This window comes from Cygnus atratus, chromosome 2 (assembly GCF_013377495.2).
Source record: "Cygnus atratus isolate AKBS03 ecotype Queensland, Australia chromosome 2, CAtr_DNAZoo_HiC_assembly, whole genome shotgun sequence".
NCBI classification, from domain to species: Eukaryota; Metazoa; Chordata; class Aves; order Anseriformes; family Anatidae; genus Cygnus; species Cygnus atratus.
This window is the reverse complement of record NC_066363.1, coordinates 158,991,435-159,006,782: the sequence shown is the minus strand read 5'-3', so window position 1 is coordinate 159,006,782 and position 15,348 is coordinate 158,991,435. Positions and strand designations below refer to the sequence as shown.

Here is a 15,348-nt window from a genome sequence, read left to right as displayed (position 1 = left end):
CCAGCTGCTGGGTCAGGCCAACTATCCTTCCTGCATGACTGTTTCTGTCTCCTGCTCCAGAAATCCCACATTTAGACGAGAGCATCATACCACATTTTACTCACAATTCTTCAGTGCCTGAATAAAAATCCTCTTCTTCAGTATTTTCTGCATATTTCAACTTCAACAGACATGGCATTTTGGTTAAAACTGATTTGGGAAGGTACCTAAAAAATTAAAGATGACCAAGACCAGTCTCTGGCACTGAATTTGACTAGCAATTAATGGTGTGTGACTCTTCTTCCTGCCAAAAAAAAAAAAGAGTGATGACATCCAAACTGCATCCTGGAAATGGTCACTAGCTTGTGTTAATTCCTCTGTCATAGCCAGGAACTGTTTGGCAGATCCTTGGGCCTAACCCACGCTAGGTAACAGTAGGCATGGCTAATCTTCAGTGCTCAGAAGTGTCCCCTGGCCTAGCTTAATTTTTTAGCATAGCTGAAACCTCTCAGCCTGGAGCTTGCTGGACTAAACCCTGAAGGTTAGAAAAGTAGTAAATTGTTTGTATTTTGGTTTCTGTGATTTTAAAGGTAATGTTTTTTTATCCTTTACCCATCTTGAATTTCTGAGTCATATGTACATATATCCCACCTCTAGAGCTTGTTAGGGGGGTTCCTAGCAGGTGGTATAATGGGTTACATAGGTCCTTCATGGTTTTGATTAATCCTTAACTGGGCCTTAGAACCCATAAAATAATGTTAAAAAGTACCACAAGGGGAAATGATATTGTGGTGGAGGCCATGATAATGTCTGCATTTGAATTTGTTCTGCATCAGTGAATTCCCGACTTTTATGGATCACTGATAAAAGTCCTGCAAGAACTTAAGTTCTTCCTTAGTGTAGACTTTATATCTTCCTATGGAGTTCTATGCAGAAATGAGACCGTGGAAGTTTCTATACCTAGGTTAGGTATAAATCTAGCTGGGCAATATTCTCTGGGTAGTCATTCTGTTCTGTGATTGAACTTTAATTGGAAATCACCTGTGTGCTTTATTGAAGACCTGGACAGGGCTCAGTGCTTAGTAAATATAAAACTGTGTGAATGAGACTTATTTTGATAATTTCTTAACCTCTTTTCCTTCAATTGTCACACTGTGTACATTTATACAGACGTATTTTCTGCCCATCTGACTGTCTCTAGGAACTTTTGAACCAGTCTAGTCCTTAAAATTGCTATGAAACGTGTAGGGATAGAAAAGAGAGACATCTTCTATTTGTGAAAGACTGCATGGTGACCTCAGCTTTCATAGACATTAAGGGAAACAACAGACACAAATCTGTACAAAACCAGGTCATGGAAGCAATTGTTGAAATGGTGTTGCTGGAACATGGGTGAGATGAGAAGGAGTCATGAGCAGGTCACAGACAGAGTGAAGGAAAGCTGTTGGCTTGGTTACAGTATTATGGTGCTTGTGATGAAGCTGGACATCAGGTAGACCAGGAAGGAATAGGAGATAAGTATTTTTGCTGTCCTCAGAGGAAAGTTTGAGCACAGGGAGGGAATGATGGTGAGATTCAGAGATATGTCTGTTCTTTGCTGCCTTTAATGACAGCGCCTGTTGCCAACAAGAAAGACAAAGTCTGCATCTCTTGTGCCCACATGTCCTCACCCTTTCCTCCAGCTGTGTGGCTTGCAGCCTCCATATTCACAGGTGTCAAGGTCAGCAATAAGGTTTCTCTGTTGGCTTCTTTGGGCTTCTGTTGGGTTCTTGACCTCAGGCCGTAAAAGCTTTCCCGGGCTTTTGGGAAGTAACTCCACCTGCATTAGCATGATGAGTAAGGGTCATCCTCGAATTTCCAGCCTCGGAAATATGGGACAATTTTCCATCCAACCCGTGGGTGTTCCTGCTCTCTGATATGAATGGCTCTTGGCTGATGGGTATTTCTTCAGGCCAACATTGTTCTGTTTCATTGCCTTTATCTCAGATGTTACTGTCATCAGATCTTCAGATCAAGATTTCTTTAACAGATTGAAGTTTGAGTAGTAGCTAGTATTGCACTTCCAACTTGGACATGCTTGTAACTGTCTTCAGGCTCCTTGTTTCCCATGGGTGCTGGAAGACGTCATATTGACAGGTCCCCATGGCCAAGGAAATGACTTCCTTTCCCCATCCTCCTGGGGGCTCCCATGGAGAAATGGTGGAGAGCTGCAGTATTTGAAGAATACCTGGTAGCAGAGAATTTGTTTCAGAAACAGGAAGGAAGAAAAATTAATTGCATAGGATTATGATAGCCTCCTGGCTATCAGGGGAGGTCTCAGTTGACTGGCAGTTAGCAAATGTGACACCCATCTACAAGAAGGGCCAGAAGGAGGATCTGGGAAACTACAGGCCTGTCAGTCTGACCCTGGCACCAGGGAAGCTCATGGAGGTATCCTGAGTGCCATCACACAGCATTTACTGGACAACCAGACGATCAGGCCCAGTCAGCATGGGTTTAAGAATGTCAGGTCCTGCTTGACGAACCTGATCTCCTTCTACGACAAGGTGATGTGCTCAGTTGATGATAGAAAGGTTGTGGATGTGGTCTACTTCCATAAGGCTTTTGGCACCATTTCCCACAACATTCTCCTGAAGAAGATGATTGCTCATGGCTTGGACAAGCGTACGCTTCATTGGGTTAAAAACTGGCTGGGTGGCTGTGCCCAAAGAGTCATGGTAAATGGAGCTAAATCCAGCTGGATGCCTGTCACTAATGGTGTCCCCCAAGGCTCAGTATTAGGGCCAGTTCTCTTCAATACCTTCATCAGTGACCTGGATGAGGGGATCGAGTACACCTCCAGTAAATTTCCAGACAATGTCAAGTTAGGCTTGAGTGTTGATCTGCTCGAAGGTAGGAAAGCCCTGCAAAGGGACTTGGATAGGCTGGACCGATGGGTCGAGGTCAACTGTATGAAGTTCAACAAGGTCAAGTGCCAGGACCTGCACTTGGGGCACAACAACCCCATGCAGAGCTACAGGCTGGGAAAAAAGTGGATGGAAAACTGCCTGTTGGAAAGGGATCTCAGGGTATTGGTTAATAGCTGGCTTATATGAGCCAACAATGTGCTCAGGTGGCCAAGAAGGCCAACAGCATCCTGGCTAGTATCAGAAATAGTGCAGCCAGCAGGACCAGGGAGGTGAGCATCCTCCTGTACTCAGCTCTGGTGAGGCTGCACCTTGAGTACTGTGCTCAGTTTTGGGCCCCTCACTACAAGGAGGACATTGAGGTGCTGGAGAGTGTCCAAAGAAAGCCAAAAATGCTGGTGAAGGGTCATAAGAATAAGTCTTATGAGGAACAGCTGAGGGAGCTGGGAAAGAGAAAAGGAGTCTTCAGGGGAGATCTTATCATGCCCTACAATTACCTTAAAAGAGGCTATAGTGAGGTAGGGATCGGTCTCTTCTCCCACATACCAAGTGATAAGATCAGGGCAAATGGTCTCAAGTTGCACCATGGAAGGTTTAGGTTGGATATTAGGAGAAATTTCTTTACTGAAATTGTTGTGCAGCATTGGAACAGGCTGCCCTGGGTAGTGGTTGAGTCACCATCCATGGAGGTCTTCAAGAAACGTGGAGATGTAGAACTCAGTAGCATGGTTTAGTGGTGGACTTCAGTACTAGGTTAAAGGTTGGACTAGATGATCTTAGAGGTCTTTTACAACCTGAATGATTCTATGATTCTATGAAGGGCAGAGAAATAAGTGTATTTGATAGTACATGGGTGTGAGAACTTTTGTGAAATTCTCTGCCATTTTACTGCCAGGCAGTTGGATTCGGTCCAGAAGCACTGCTTGTACATGAGCAATACACCCTTGTCAAAGGATTGCCATTCCCTGCTTCTCTATGGCATGCCAAAGAAAGAGCAGGGAGGGTTGTTTTCTTAATTGTTTTCTTCTAAATGTTCACATTTAAACTTTGAATGGTCGGCTTATAATGTCAAATCTAACCTTCCTTTTTTTTTTTCTAGAGCTCGTTTAAAGTGTAAAGGAATAGGTCAGATGTATTCAAATTATCACATCTCAAATGGTTGTTTGAATCTTAGCCAAGGCTTCCTCTCTTCAGCATGGCTTTTAATCACTGCAGTTGACTTGGCATCATAAAAGCTAGTCTCTCTCAACGTCAGTATTTTAAGCAGGATGAACACCTTTCTCTTCACTACAGAAACACTGGATGTTACAGCCAGAGATTGCACCATTTCTTCTTGAATTTGTCTGGGGGAGCAAACATACACACCTCCTTACTACATAGCAGAAAACAGGCTTAAAGGATGCAGCTGTGTACAAATCGAAAGCAGAAGACATAAATACAAGTAGTGTGGACAGAAGGCACCCATGTGTGTGACATTGTGGATACACCCCTCCACTGCCACCTGGGAAGACGGGTGGGTGCCTGCAAATAACTCAACATGCAGTGACCCCTGACAAAAACAAGTCCCCTCCCTGCCCATTGCTCCACTTTCACTCACCGGGTCTGGGTGAAGTCCTCATTCCACAAATTCCTTCAAAACCAGATTGAATCTCTAATGAAAGTAACCAGGTGGGAGGGAGTGAAACTTTTTCCTTTCCTGATGCAGACCTACACCAGTCATCTCTGTTGCAGGGGGCAGTCAAACTACCCTGGGCATGGAGAGCCAGGGGCTGGGTCCACAGTGTCTAGAAGTGATTCACATGGAGAAGCACTGGCAGAGATTAACATGAGCCCATGAGGGGCATTGGGGCCATTGCAGAGTGGGTGGTGAACACAGCTGAGGTATATAAAGGTGTTTAAATAGGCTGGTAACTTTATAAAGCAATGTCCACATAATATGGGCTAGTAGATATAAACCAGAGCACCCCTACAGAGATAAGATCAGGGCTGCAATAGGAGTTGTGTATCAAGAGTATCCACAGAGTTGTGTATCAAGAGGAAGCAAGGGTGCAGAATCTGCTTTTCAAGGAGTCCTGATTTAGCTTAGAAAGGCATCAACAGAGCTCAAGGTAAGATCAGAACTGAACTACTTCGGGATCTCTCTGCCACACAGTTTTTAAGAGGCAGAATGGGAGTGGGATGAGTCAGCATGGCATGGCATGAGCTTGGCTTCACCAGCCTTGCCCAGCCAGCCTTGCCCAGGGTGAGTGATGGGTGCAGTTACTTTAGGGATGTTCTGAAATCAAAGGGCAGGTCTGTTGATTGTTTTTAGTGACAGCCTAGTGACTGATTGATTGTGAGAGCAGAGCTAGCTGTGGGCTCTCCCTCCGTCTGTTTGGATCATTGAAAACCTTGTTGCACAATTGTGTGTGCATAATAGTGAGCAGGAATGTGGCTGTGCAGGGTGGGTGGGTAGCAGGCAGTCCTTCCCTGCCTACGTTACACTAGCTCACTCTTTTCAGGCTTATTTTTAGCCTGTGTCTTTCGCCTGTCCCCATTAAAGTCACTATGTGAACATCTCTTGATAGATTGCACCTGATAACATCTGTACAAGATAGAGGTATGGAGAGGCTGTGCAACTTGCCCCAGGCCACAAAAGAGACGCAAAGCACAGCGAGGAACCACTGGTCCTTAAATACTGGCTCATCTTGTCTCTCAGCACCAGAGATGTTCTCCAATGTCATGAAAATGTTTTTTAACCAGCTGCAGCAAATTGGGCTCAATTCAGGTATCCTTGGTGACGTTTTTTCAAATCAGGTACAGACACTGATTGTAACTGCTGATGGGCCATAGGAAATGCTGTATGCCCTAATCCCTATCCACAGAGATAATGAATACTACCAGCAGCAAATACAGTACCATAGAAATAATCCAATAAACACTTTTCTTTTACTCTGAATGTACATTTATAGTGTTTCTTATCATAAAAATCATCCCAAGGCATTTATTCCAGATCAGAGTTTTTTTTACTTTTCCCATCTGTAGGAGGTACCCTCACTGGAGAATTGGTTTTACTTTCAGTCCATAATATAAATGCATTTTTTGGAAAATGTAACTACTGCCCTTTGAAAGAAAAAAAAATCCATTTTATTGTGCATCTCTTTATTATTTAAATGAATGATCCTGAAGGTATAGAAATCTCTTGCATACATGGTAGATTGAGTTGTTTAAAAGCACTGTCAATTTTAGGCCTTCCTGATAAGTATGGAAAGAAGAAAAGTGTGGAAAGAAAGTGTGAGAAGAACTGATAGAACTGCTCACCCAGCAAAAGAAACAACTTTTATGGGGGAATAATACATAGCCTTGTTTTCAAAAAAATGTTGCGTTTGACCCAGCAAACAGCTCTCAGCACATTTTCTCAGCAAACTGACCTTCAGCCAGAGCTTGTGTATTTGTGTGATGCCAGCTTGGCTGCACTAACCGAGCACACTGCTGAAAAAGGGTGCAGAACAGGAGGGAACAATTCCTGTCTGTGTTTATTAGGGGGTTGCAAGGCAGGAGGGGAGGCCAGCCTTTTTGTCAACATGCAGTCACAGCACCTGTGAAAACAGTCCTCTTCCTGGTCCTGCCCTGACCCAGCCCTGGTTCTGACCCATGGCTGAGTCATTTTTCTAAGTGTGCCACCTCCTAACCCTTCCCAGATTTAAGTTGTTTTTGAGACTGTCTGTCGGTGACCTGAACGGGGAGTGAAGTGTCTTGTTATTGCAAGTACCATGCCAGGACCCATCAAGAGGCAGTGAGTTCCACCAGCTTGTACCACATCGTGTCTGCAGACGCTTCCTACTCTGTTCTTTACTGTGCCCATCGCAGCTGGTCCTCACATTAAGATATCAAACCTCTCCTCACCCCACAGTACATGCAAAAACTCCAGGTATATCCCTACACTAAATGCGTTTGACCTCTCCAGCAGCTGGGAGCTGATAACAGATGCTGCACCTCACTGAACATCCCTGAGGGCTCCTCTGGCTGGGCTTGCTAACAGGTTTTGACCATTCCCATACAGCCAAACTCCCAGTCTCCAGGCAGGGCCATCATAGTCATGCTGCTGTGACTATGGCATGTGGGAACCATGCCTGGATGTGGACATGCCTCACTGCCTGGGAGTTATTTGAGAAAGTGGGCACAGGGCAGTAGCAGGTCAGGGACCTTCCTACAGCATAAGATGAGCCCCTGGATTGGAGAGGTCATGGAGCTGGTCAGCCATGCAGAAAACAGCCCGGCTGGGATGCATACAGATGGATGAGCCTCCTTTGCAGTGACTGAGACTCAGGAGGTTTGCAAGAACTGAAATAAAATACCCCACAGATGTCCAATATCCTCCCTCTGCTGATAACCAGACAGTCCCAGTATGAAGAAGGTGGTTCATCCTGGATTACCCTTTGGGAAAACCCCTTCCCTGCCTCTTACAATTAACAGCTTGTTAATGCCTAGTGTCCCAAGGATTTAGGTACTTTTCTCTTTCACAACAGCAGACAGTGTCATTATTCTCTGACATCCGTTGACTTCATCCAAAATTTGATGCTGGCCTTTGTCCCATGGCAATGGGTGCTCTGGTCATCTGCAGATGACTCATCTCTTCCAAATAAATGGTTCTCTGTTATTTCAGCCTGTGGCTCTGCAGATCCTTTGCAGTTCCAGGAGTCCTTAGGGTATGAGGGAGGAAAATGGGGCACTTGGCCAACCTCCCTCCCTTTCAGTCCTCCACCCACTGCTGTGCTGACTTCACAAAGACTTGCGGGCAAACCCACAACTTGCAGGCAACCTCAGGTCACCCATGGATCAACCAGGACACACTGAGAACACACTTTCCACTTCTCTCCAACAGTTACTGCCTGCCATGGTGCTCCAGGTACCTGACTGTGCCGGTCTGCCCACCATCCCAAGGATACTAGAGCTGTGGGAAGGTGTATTAGTGACCATAAGCACATGTAGCAGGGAACATGGGCATTTCTTTTGTCTTGTGTTGTAGCTAACAAACTGTAAGATCCCAGGATCTTGGTCACAAGTAAGTTCCTTTTCAGGTGTAATTCCTGGGGCATGTGCCCTCCAGAATTTGTCATAAATTATGGCCCTTCAAGTTTTGGAGGTACAGTTGCCACCCTTATTCTGCTGTGCCATGGCATCTCACAGCACACATGGTCATTACACTGCAATGACCAAGACTGAGCAATGGCCAGACATGCAAAACAGATGCACCTGCAGGTCTTGCTGATAGTTGGAATACACGCCTGAGTGATACACATGTAACACACTCACATTTGATTTAGAAATAAGTATATTTTAGGTGTTACATGGATTCTATGCACACACATTTTCTCATCTAGCAGCAATACAGCAATACAGTAATAGCAATCAAGAAGCTATCATAAGGCAAAGATCTGCCATCAGCTCCAAAGACGCTGTATGCAACACACCAAATTGCTTCCAGCTACAATTCCCATCATAACAGGGGTGCTCCAAGACTTCCCGTGGTCATGGGACTCCTCTTTCCTCCTCACCATCTGTTGTTCAGGAAGGCCCAGAGCACACTGGCTGATATCCCTGCTGCCATCCCATAGTTGCACCTCACACTGCCAGCTGCATTGACGTTGCAGAGGTCGGTGCTGCAGCAAGAGACATTCCTGTTGCCCACTTTGAAGTCCTGAAAGTCTGCTTCGCATGTTGATTCACAGCCCTTGCTGATGATGTTGAAGAGCCCGATGATCCCTGGAAGGAAACAGGACCATTACTCCAAGGACTCAGTGAAATGTTACCCAAGCCAAGGATCATTGATCTGAATAATAAGATGTTAATTCTTATCTAGGTTTACTGCATGGGAAAAGAAAATATCTTTAAAAATATCTACATGTTTTGCTATTGCAGGTTTTATTTTTGGGGTGTCAGTTTGTCAGCAGGGAGGGAAGGAATTCAATCCTTGATCTCTTGCTTGAGGCAGTGTGTTCCACAGCACAGTTCTCAGGGGCTTCTGAAAGAACACCACCTGCATAAATGTTGATAACATAGTTAATAACAAAAGCAGCCATTTACAGCTTTGTCTGGGAGTCTACACTACAAACGGATGAGGAACAAGTGTGGGGGGCAATCTTTGCACCTATCCTATACACCTTCATTACATGGAGCCTTTTACCATCCAGAGGAATTACAGAAACAGGGCTATGCTCCTATGCCCCTTTCATATATAACAGAATTATTGAACTGTTTGTCAGACGCAGGGCCTGGTTTTTTTTTTTGTTTGTTTAGTTTAGTTTTGTTTTCCCCCCATGGTCAGATTACACTTTACATGAGATCTCCTGGTCTTGCATAATTTAATCAAAGCACTAAGCCTTTGCCATATTCAAGCTTAGTGTGTAAGGCCAGCAGGTTGGCTCTTCTTTATGTGAATGCACGGCTGTGGGTTTGTGCACTACTGACAAGGAGGGTGCCTACTGGAGATATTGCATTCACTGCCTGACAGATGACTTTGAACATGCCACCAATGGGTTTTGCGCCCAAGAGCAACTGAGCAGGCACCACAGATCTGCACAGGGTGAACAAGGGTTACTTTTATTTTTCCAAATTGGAAGAATTAAGTCATAATCCATTAACAGATTTTACCTGGAGACACACAAGCTGGTTGCATTCAGAGCTGGCTGTGACGGGCAAAGTGAAATTCTGTCCTTTCCATTGAATTTCCCTAATCAGCTTTTGCTGAAGTGCAGCCCATTAATTTGCAACCCATGTATTTAACTTTTCAAAGCTATAAGATTACTGCCCTTGTAAGCAAAAAATCTTTGATATTAAGGAAGAAAAAGAAGCTTTATTTTGCACAGGTGAGAGATATTGGTTGATATTATTCATATTGCCTTGTCCTTAACCACTACTTCCCTGCTCAGCTATGTGCAGTACAAAGCAGCTGCACTCTCGAATATTTTTCCAGGCACTGGCCATACTGCTCAATACTTCATATGACCTACTGGCCAACACAGAGCAATTTATGAGATACATCATCCACATGACTTTGTAATCACACCATTGGTGATGGCCAGGACCACTACTAAGACATTAGATATCAAAAAGGGTTAATCATTGGTTTTCTGTCATTCCTATCTAAACTGGAGCTCATCCAAAAGTTTTTCCTCGCCACTTCTCACCAGATGACTTTTCTCTTCCTGAAGAACACTGGTCTTCGCTGGCCCACACCAGCTGGTGTGTCTAGATCAGGTCGGGATGATTGGGCACCCAAGGCTGGGGCCATGCCTGGCTCCAACAACACAACCCCCCCACGCGTTGCCCACCCACACTGTGCCTTACTGATCACTTCTGTCTTGCATGTGCTCTTTCCGCTGCAGTTCACTTCTTCCTTACAGTTGTTGTTGCTGAGTTTTGACTTGCAGCTGAAACACCTCAGAGAAGAACCTGCAAGAGACCGAGAGGGGTTGTAAGAAAAATCCATCTGAAGCTCTCCAGGTAACCAAATTTAGTGCATGTGCTGGGAATCAGAACCCTTTTTGTGGGTGCTCAGAGGAAGGCAGTACCTCTGTTATTGGGAAAACAGTGTTGTGTTTGTCTCTTTTTTTCCATTTTTGGTGGAGAATGTTATGCTTGCTTGGGAAGAGAGGATATTTGGTAGGTGCTGGAGCAGCTCCTGATGTAGGTAGTACAAGGAGGGGGGCAAAAAGAGACCAGCTGGTTATCTGCTCTCATCAGTCAATGTCAAGGGGGCTACTCCTTCCTTAACATTTGAGATACTCTGCTCATGAACTGAGCAGAGATGGAGGGATCAAGTCCCCAAAAGGACAGGTTGATGTTTTTCACCTGCCTCTATAGACAGGAGTGTTGTGCCAAGGGTGCTTGTGAGCCTTAGCTGAGGCATTTCCCCATTGAAATGGGAAAGCCCAGTGGAAAGAGAGGAAAAGGGAGGGGTGGAGCAGGGGATTTGCAAGGTTTCTTCCATCCCTTTCTCTCTTTTTGGCCAACTTGTCCCACCTGCTCTCCCATACTACCTCCCAGAAAGCAAAAGGCGAGCAGAAAGGGCTTTTGTGTCACTTTATCATGTCACCACGTATTCCCACCCCATCATGGACATGGGGGACCAAAGTCAGTGCTGTTAACACCTTCTGAGCAGTGATACGGGTCAAGACAAGGCAGAATAAGCAGTGTAGTTTACAAGTGTCTAGTCCTGATGAAAAATAGTCCCCCAAGGAGTGAGAGCATGGTGCAATTACCTGTTCCTATTACCTCCCCGTGCCCCAGGGCATCGTTGGAGCTTTGCAGCCTTCTAAGTGTGCTGTGAATATCCAGAAGCACTTTAACCCCCTGACTGCCAGGCTTGTCTCACGGTTTCTTCAATACCCTTAAACCTAAAATACTTTTCCAGGACACAGACAAGTCCTAACTAGAAATAAGTGTTATTCAGAGCAGGAACAAAAGAAATTTGAACATCTTGGTCTCCTCTCCAAAATGTTCTTATATAAATGGCTGATTCAGCAAGCAGCCAAACCCCAGATTATCTGTAGTGCTACACTCTATTGTCATGTTTATCTGACTTTTAATGCAGTGAAAGTCACTTTTCAGAGCATTCTGCTGAAAGGTGGCAGAGGAAAAGGTCTGGCCAAGGCTGTACAAAACCCTTCTCAGTCTATTCCTTAAGCATCCTCTGTTGTTTGCGACAAGTTTCTGCTCAGATATGCATTTTCTCTTCTCTGGTAATAGGGAAGAGCTGTTTTTAAACAGTTTTTTTCCTAGTCAGGCAAAAAAAGTGACAGATCTGTGCTGCCTGTATCCCACCCATCACCCATTCAGCCTAGAAAAAAACATGCTGTGGTATTCTCCCCATTTCTCTCCTCCTTTCTCGCCAACAATCTGTGCAGCATCAGAGGCCACTTTTAAAATGAGTCAGAAAGCAAGCTGGAACAAAACTTCTTTGCAGAAATGCTGCAAGAGGCATCTTAATAGCATGGGAAGGGTGATAATAATGCTCCTTCCCCCTTTTATGAAAAAAAAATAACAAAACCGAAAAACCCTATATATAATTAAATAATTAAGTAATTTTTATGTCAGTTAAATTCAGTGTTTTATAGGACTTATCTTGCCTGGAAGCTGTTCTACCCAGCACGAGGATCAGCAGAGACACACGATCTATTTTTTTCTTTTCCACTACAGCACCCAGGACATCTTAACAAAAAGCAAACATCTTAAAACTTCTGCATCAGCATTTCTTCCCTCACTGCCAAACCCCATAAAAAGCCTTTTCTCCTAGCTGAAGATATGCTGGAGAGGATGCGGGACTATCTTACCTGAGTCCATGCACAGGACCGCTGCCAGGAGGACGATGAAGAAAACCTTCATTTTGGGATGTCTTTTCTTGTGCTGAATATGGGCTGTTTCCTCGTGGGGTACTTTATATACTGTGGGAGGCAGCGATCGTGCATGCCCAGATTACCCTGTGAAGGCACCTGAGTGAGGTTATATGCTGGACCAAGGGAGGGGTTGCTTTGTGGTGGTGATATTTTCTTTAGGTGCCTCTCCTATCTGACTGTGACTTGCCCAGCTACCAGAACTTCTCTCCACTTCTACACCCTCGCCTTCCCTCCCACCCTTGGGCAAAGTGTTCATGAGTGGAAGAAAAAACCCTGAATTCCTTAGAACAAGTTGGCCTTATGCATCTCACTGGGGCGATCAAGACTGTGGTCGCACCCTGTGAACAGAGCTCTCCACCCCCACTGCTATCCTGTGTAGAGCTATTGTTTTTTAATCAAGCACAAAATGTTTTGTTTGTTTGTTTGTTTGTTTTTGTATTTTTTTTTAATAGACACCTCCCGCTATTTATCTGACTCTATGTGACACTGGTGGCATGCAGTGGCAAGGTATTTGGGCAAATCACAACACATAACACTCTTCCAAGTAACTGTGTGCTCACATACATTTATTTCTGTATACTGCTTATAACCTAGTAAGAGACCATGCCCAATGCATTCTTTTTTTTTTTTTTTTTTTTTTTTTTTTTTTTTTGATGTGTGGTGAAACAAAAGGGACTTTGTGATATCTTTCTCTGGTATTATTCTTATCTCCACGTCATATACACTGTGGCATGCCTCTATTTGTTGGCCTCTCAGTCGAGTAGAGGTTGGGTCCAGTTTTGACATTTGAACTCTCACCAGAGTGTACTGTAAATAATCCAGGCTTGTTAAAGAAAGTGGCATTTCCCACCACAGATGAGGATGAATTCAGCCACATTCCAGACTGAAGCACAAATGTTTTCTTTGGCTAGTTGATGAGATCTCTTCCATCCATCATGTCCTTTGGCCACTTCTCAGTGCACACCAGCAGGAAAGGAAGGGAAGGGAAGGGAAGGGAAGGGAAGGGAAGGGAAGGGAAGGGAAGGGAAGGGAAGGGAAGGGAAGGGAAGGGAAGGGAAGGGAAGGGAAGGGAAGGGAAGGGAAGGGAAGGGAAGGGAAGGGAAGGGAAGGGAAGGGAAGGGAAGGGAAGGGAAGGGAAGGGAAGGGAAGGAAAGGAAAGGAAAGGAAAGGAAAGGAAAGGAAAGGAAAGGAAAGGAAAGGGAAGGGAAGGGAAGGGAAGGGAAGGGAAGGGAAGGGAAGGGAAGGGAAGGGAAGGGAAGGGAAGGGAAGGGAAGGGAAGGGAAGGGAAGGGAAGGGAAGGGAAGGGAAGGGAAGGGAAGGGAAGGGAAGGGAAGGGAAGGAAAGGAAAGGAAAGGAAAGGAAAGGAAAGGAAAGGAAAGGAAAGGAAAGGAAAGGAAAGGAAAGGAAAGGAAAGGAAAGGAAAGGAAAGGAAAGGAAAGGAAAGGAAAGGAAAGGAAAGGAAAGGAAAGATCTTAAATCTCAGGAGCATAAGGCTTTGCAGTAACAGCCTTCAGGGACTTGCTTGCACACAATTTACCTCTTATGACACCAGGTACTTCAAATTGAAAGGAAGGTGTGTCGGCATGTTGGTGGATCTTTTCTCTTCATCAATGGCTGCGGGATGAGTGATGGAAGATCAACCAGAATAACTGCTGATGTTAATGGCACTATCCTGAGTTACAGCTTTGGATGCAGGGGATAATTTTGCAAATCCTGTTTCCTATGAGAAGATTTTTATCTTTAAGTCCTCTTTGAACTCTTGAATGGAACAGAATGGAAAGAAAGGGAAAGGAACAAAAACAAACAAAAACAAACAAACAAAACAACAACAACAACAACAACAAACAGAACTTCCTTTCTGTGTCTATTGCCTTCTGCTTCATCTTTATTTTATTTTATTTTATTTTATTTTATTTTATTTTATTTTATTTTATTTTATTTTTTTCTCCCAAGGACAGCTCATTTATAGACAACTTCTATGGGATAGCTGGAGAAAAAAGCAATACACTTTCAGGCTCTGGTGTTCTTTTTTCAAAAATATTTAAGGGTAATTTTTGCTTTACCTCTTTATGTTTTCCCCTGTAGGGTCTGATTTCTTGTGTTAGGCAAGAAGAGATCCAACTGGAGAGGATAACCTGGTCCCCTAGTAAAATCCACTGAGACCTGGAATTAATATTTCTTCCTTCAAGTACTTTGTATGTACTTACATCAGTTGTTGTTTCTCACTTTTTTTTGAACATATATGTGCAGTTCCTGCTCAACTCCTGAAGATGGCAAACATGCCCCGTTACAACAGTCATACACATATTAACCTGCATTTGTCCACAACATTGTATGTGCATGGTATCTTTTATTTTTATTTTATTTTTTATTTTCCCAATGTTTTAAAATCCCAAGTTCATTTAATTGCATGCAGAAGACCCTGGGGATCTAAGGATGTCTACAAATCTTTTTTTTTTTTTTTTAAGGTTGGTTTTTGTTGACACTGCAGATTCCTGATAGATACAGCTCTGGATCTTTCTGTTGAGGAGGCAGGGTTGGAGGGCTTGATTATTTGCTGTTCACCTGTCTGGCATCATGCTGAAAAAGTTGTGGTAGGATGTGATACTGAGCACGGTGCCACCAATCACACTGAGGGGCTGGAGCACAGTGATAGGCATTAGCTGGAAGTTTGAGAACGTGAAAGGCAGTAGGTGAAATGATGCTTGGGAAATCTGGATAGAGATACCAAGCATCTCCAAAGACAAAAAGCACCAATTTCCTGGTCTGCAGCACCATTTGGCTAGATGGTTTGAAGAAGATGCAGCAAAGCCTGTCAGATGGCATGGAAAATGTATTAAGACTTCAAGTACAGGCTGCCCTATTCATGGGGATGTCTTTTAAGTGGAGAAGAAAAAATAAAAAAAGAAAATGAAAGGAAAGGAAAGGAAAGGAAAGGAAAGGAAAGGAAAGGAAAGGAAAGGAAAGGAAAGGAAAGAAAAGAAAAGAAAAGAAAAGAAAAGAAAAGAAAAGAAAAGAAAAGAAAAGAAAAGAAAAGAAAAGAGAAAAATAAAGACAGAACCAGCAAGAAGGAAACTGCAGGTCAA

The 15,348-nt window shown here is 44.0% G+C and overlaps 1 protein-coding gene across 1 annotated transcript; it reads right to left on the bottom strand.

The window, feature by feature from the left end:
• Positions 1–8,418: 8,418 nt before the first annotated feature.
• On the bottom strand, positions 8,419–12,303 carry PSCA (prostate stem cell antigen). The gene is made up of 3 exons (XM_035566400.1): positions 12,200–12,303; positions 10,215–10,319; positions 8,419–8,630 (listed from the first exon to the last, which is right to left on the bottom strand). Exons 1-3 carry the CDS (start codon positions 12,249–12,251, stop codon positions 8,419–8,421), a joined length of 369 nt encoding a protein of 122 aa, XP_035422293.1. The 5' UTR covers positions 12,252–12,303.
• Between the last annotated feature and the right edge of the window lie 3,045 nt (positions 12,304–15,348).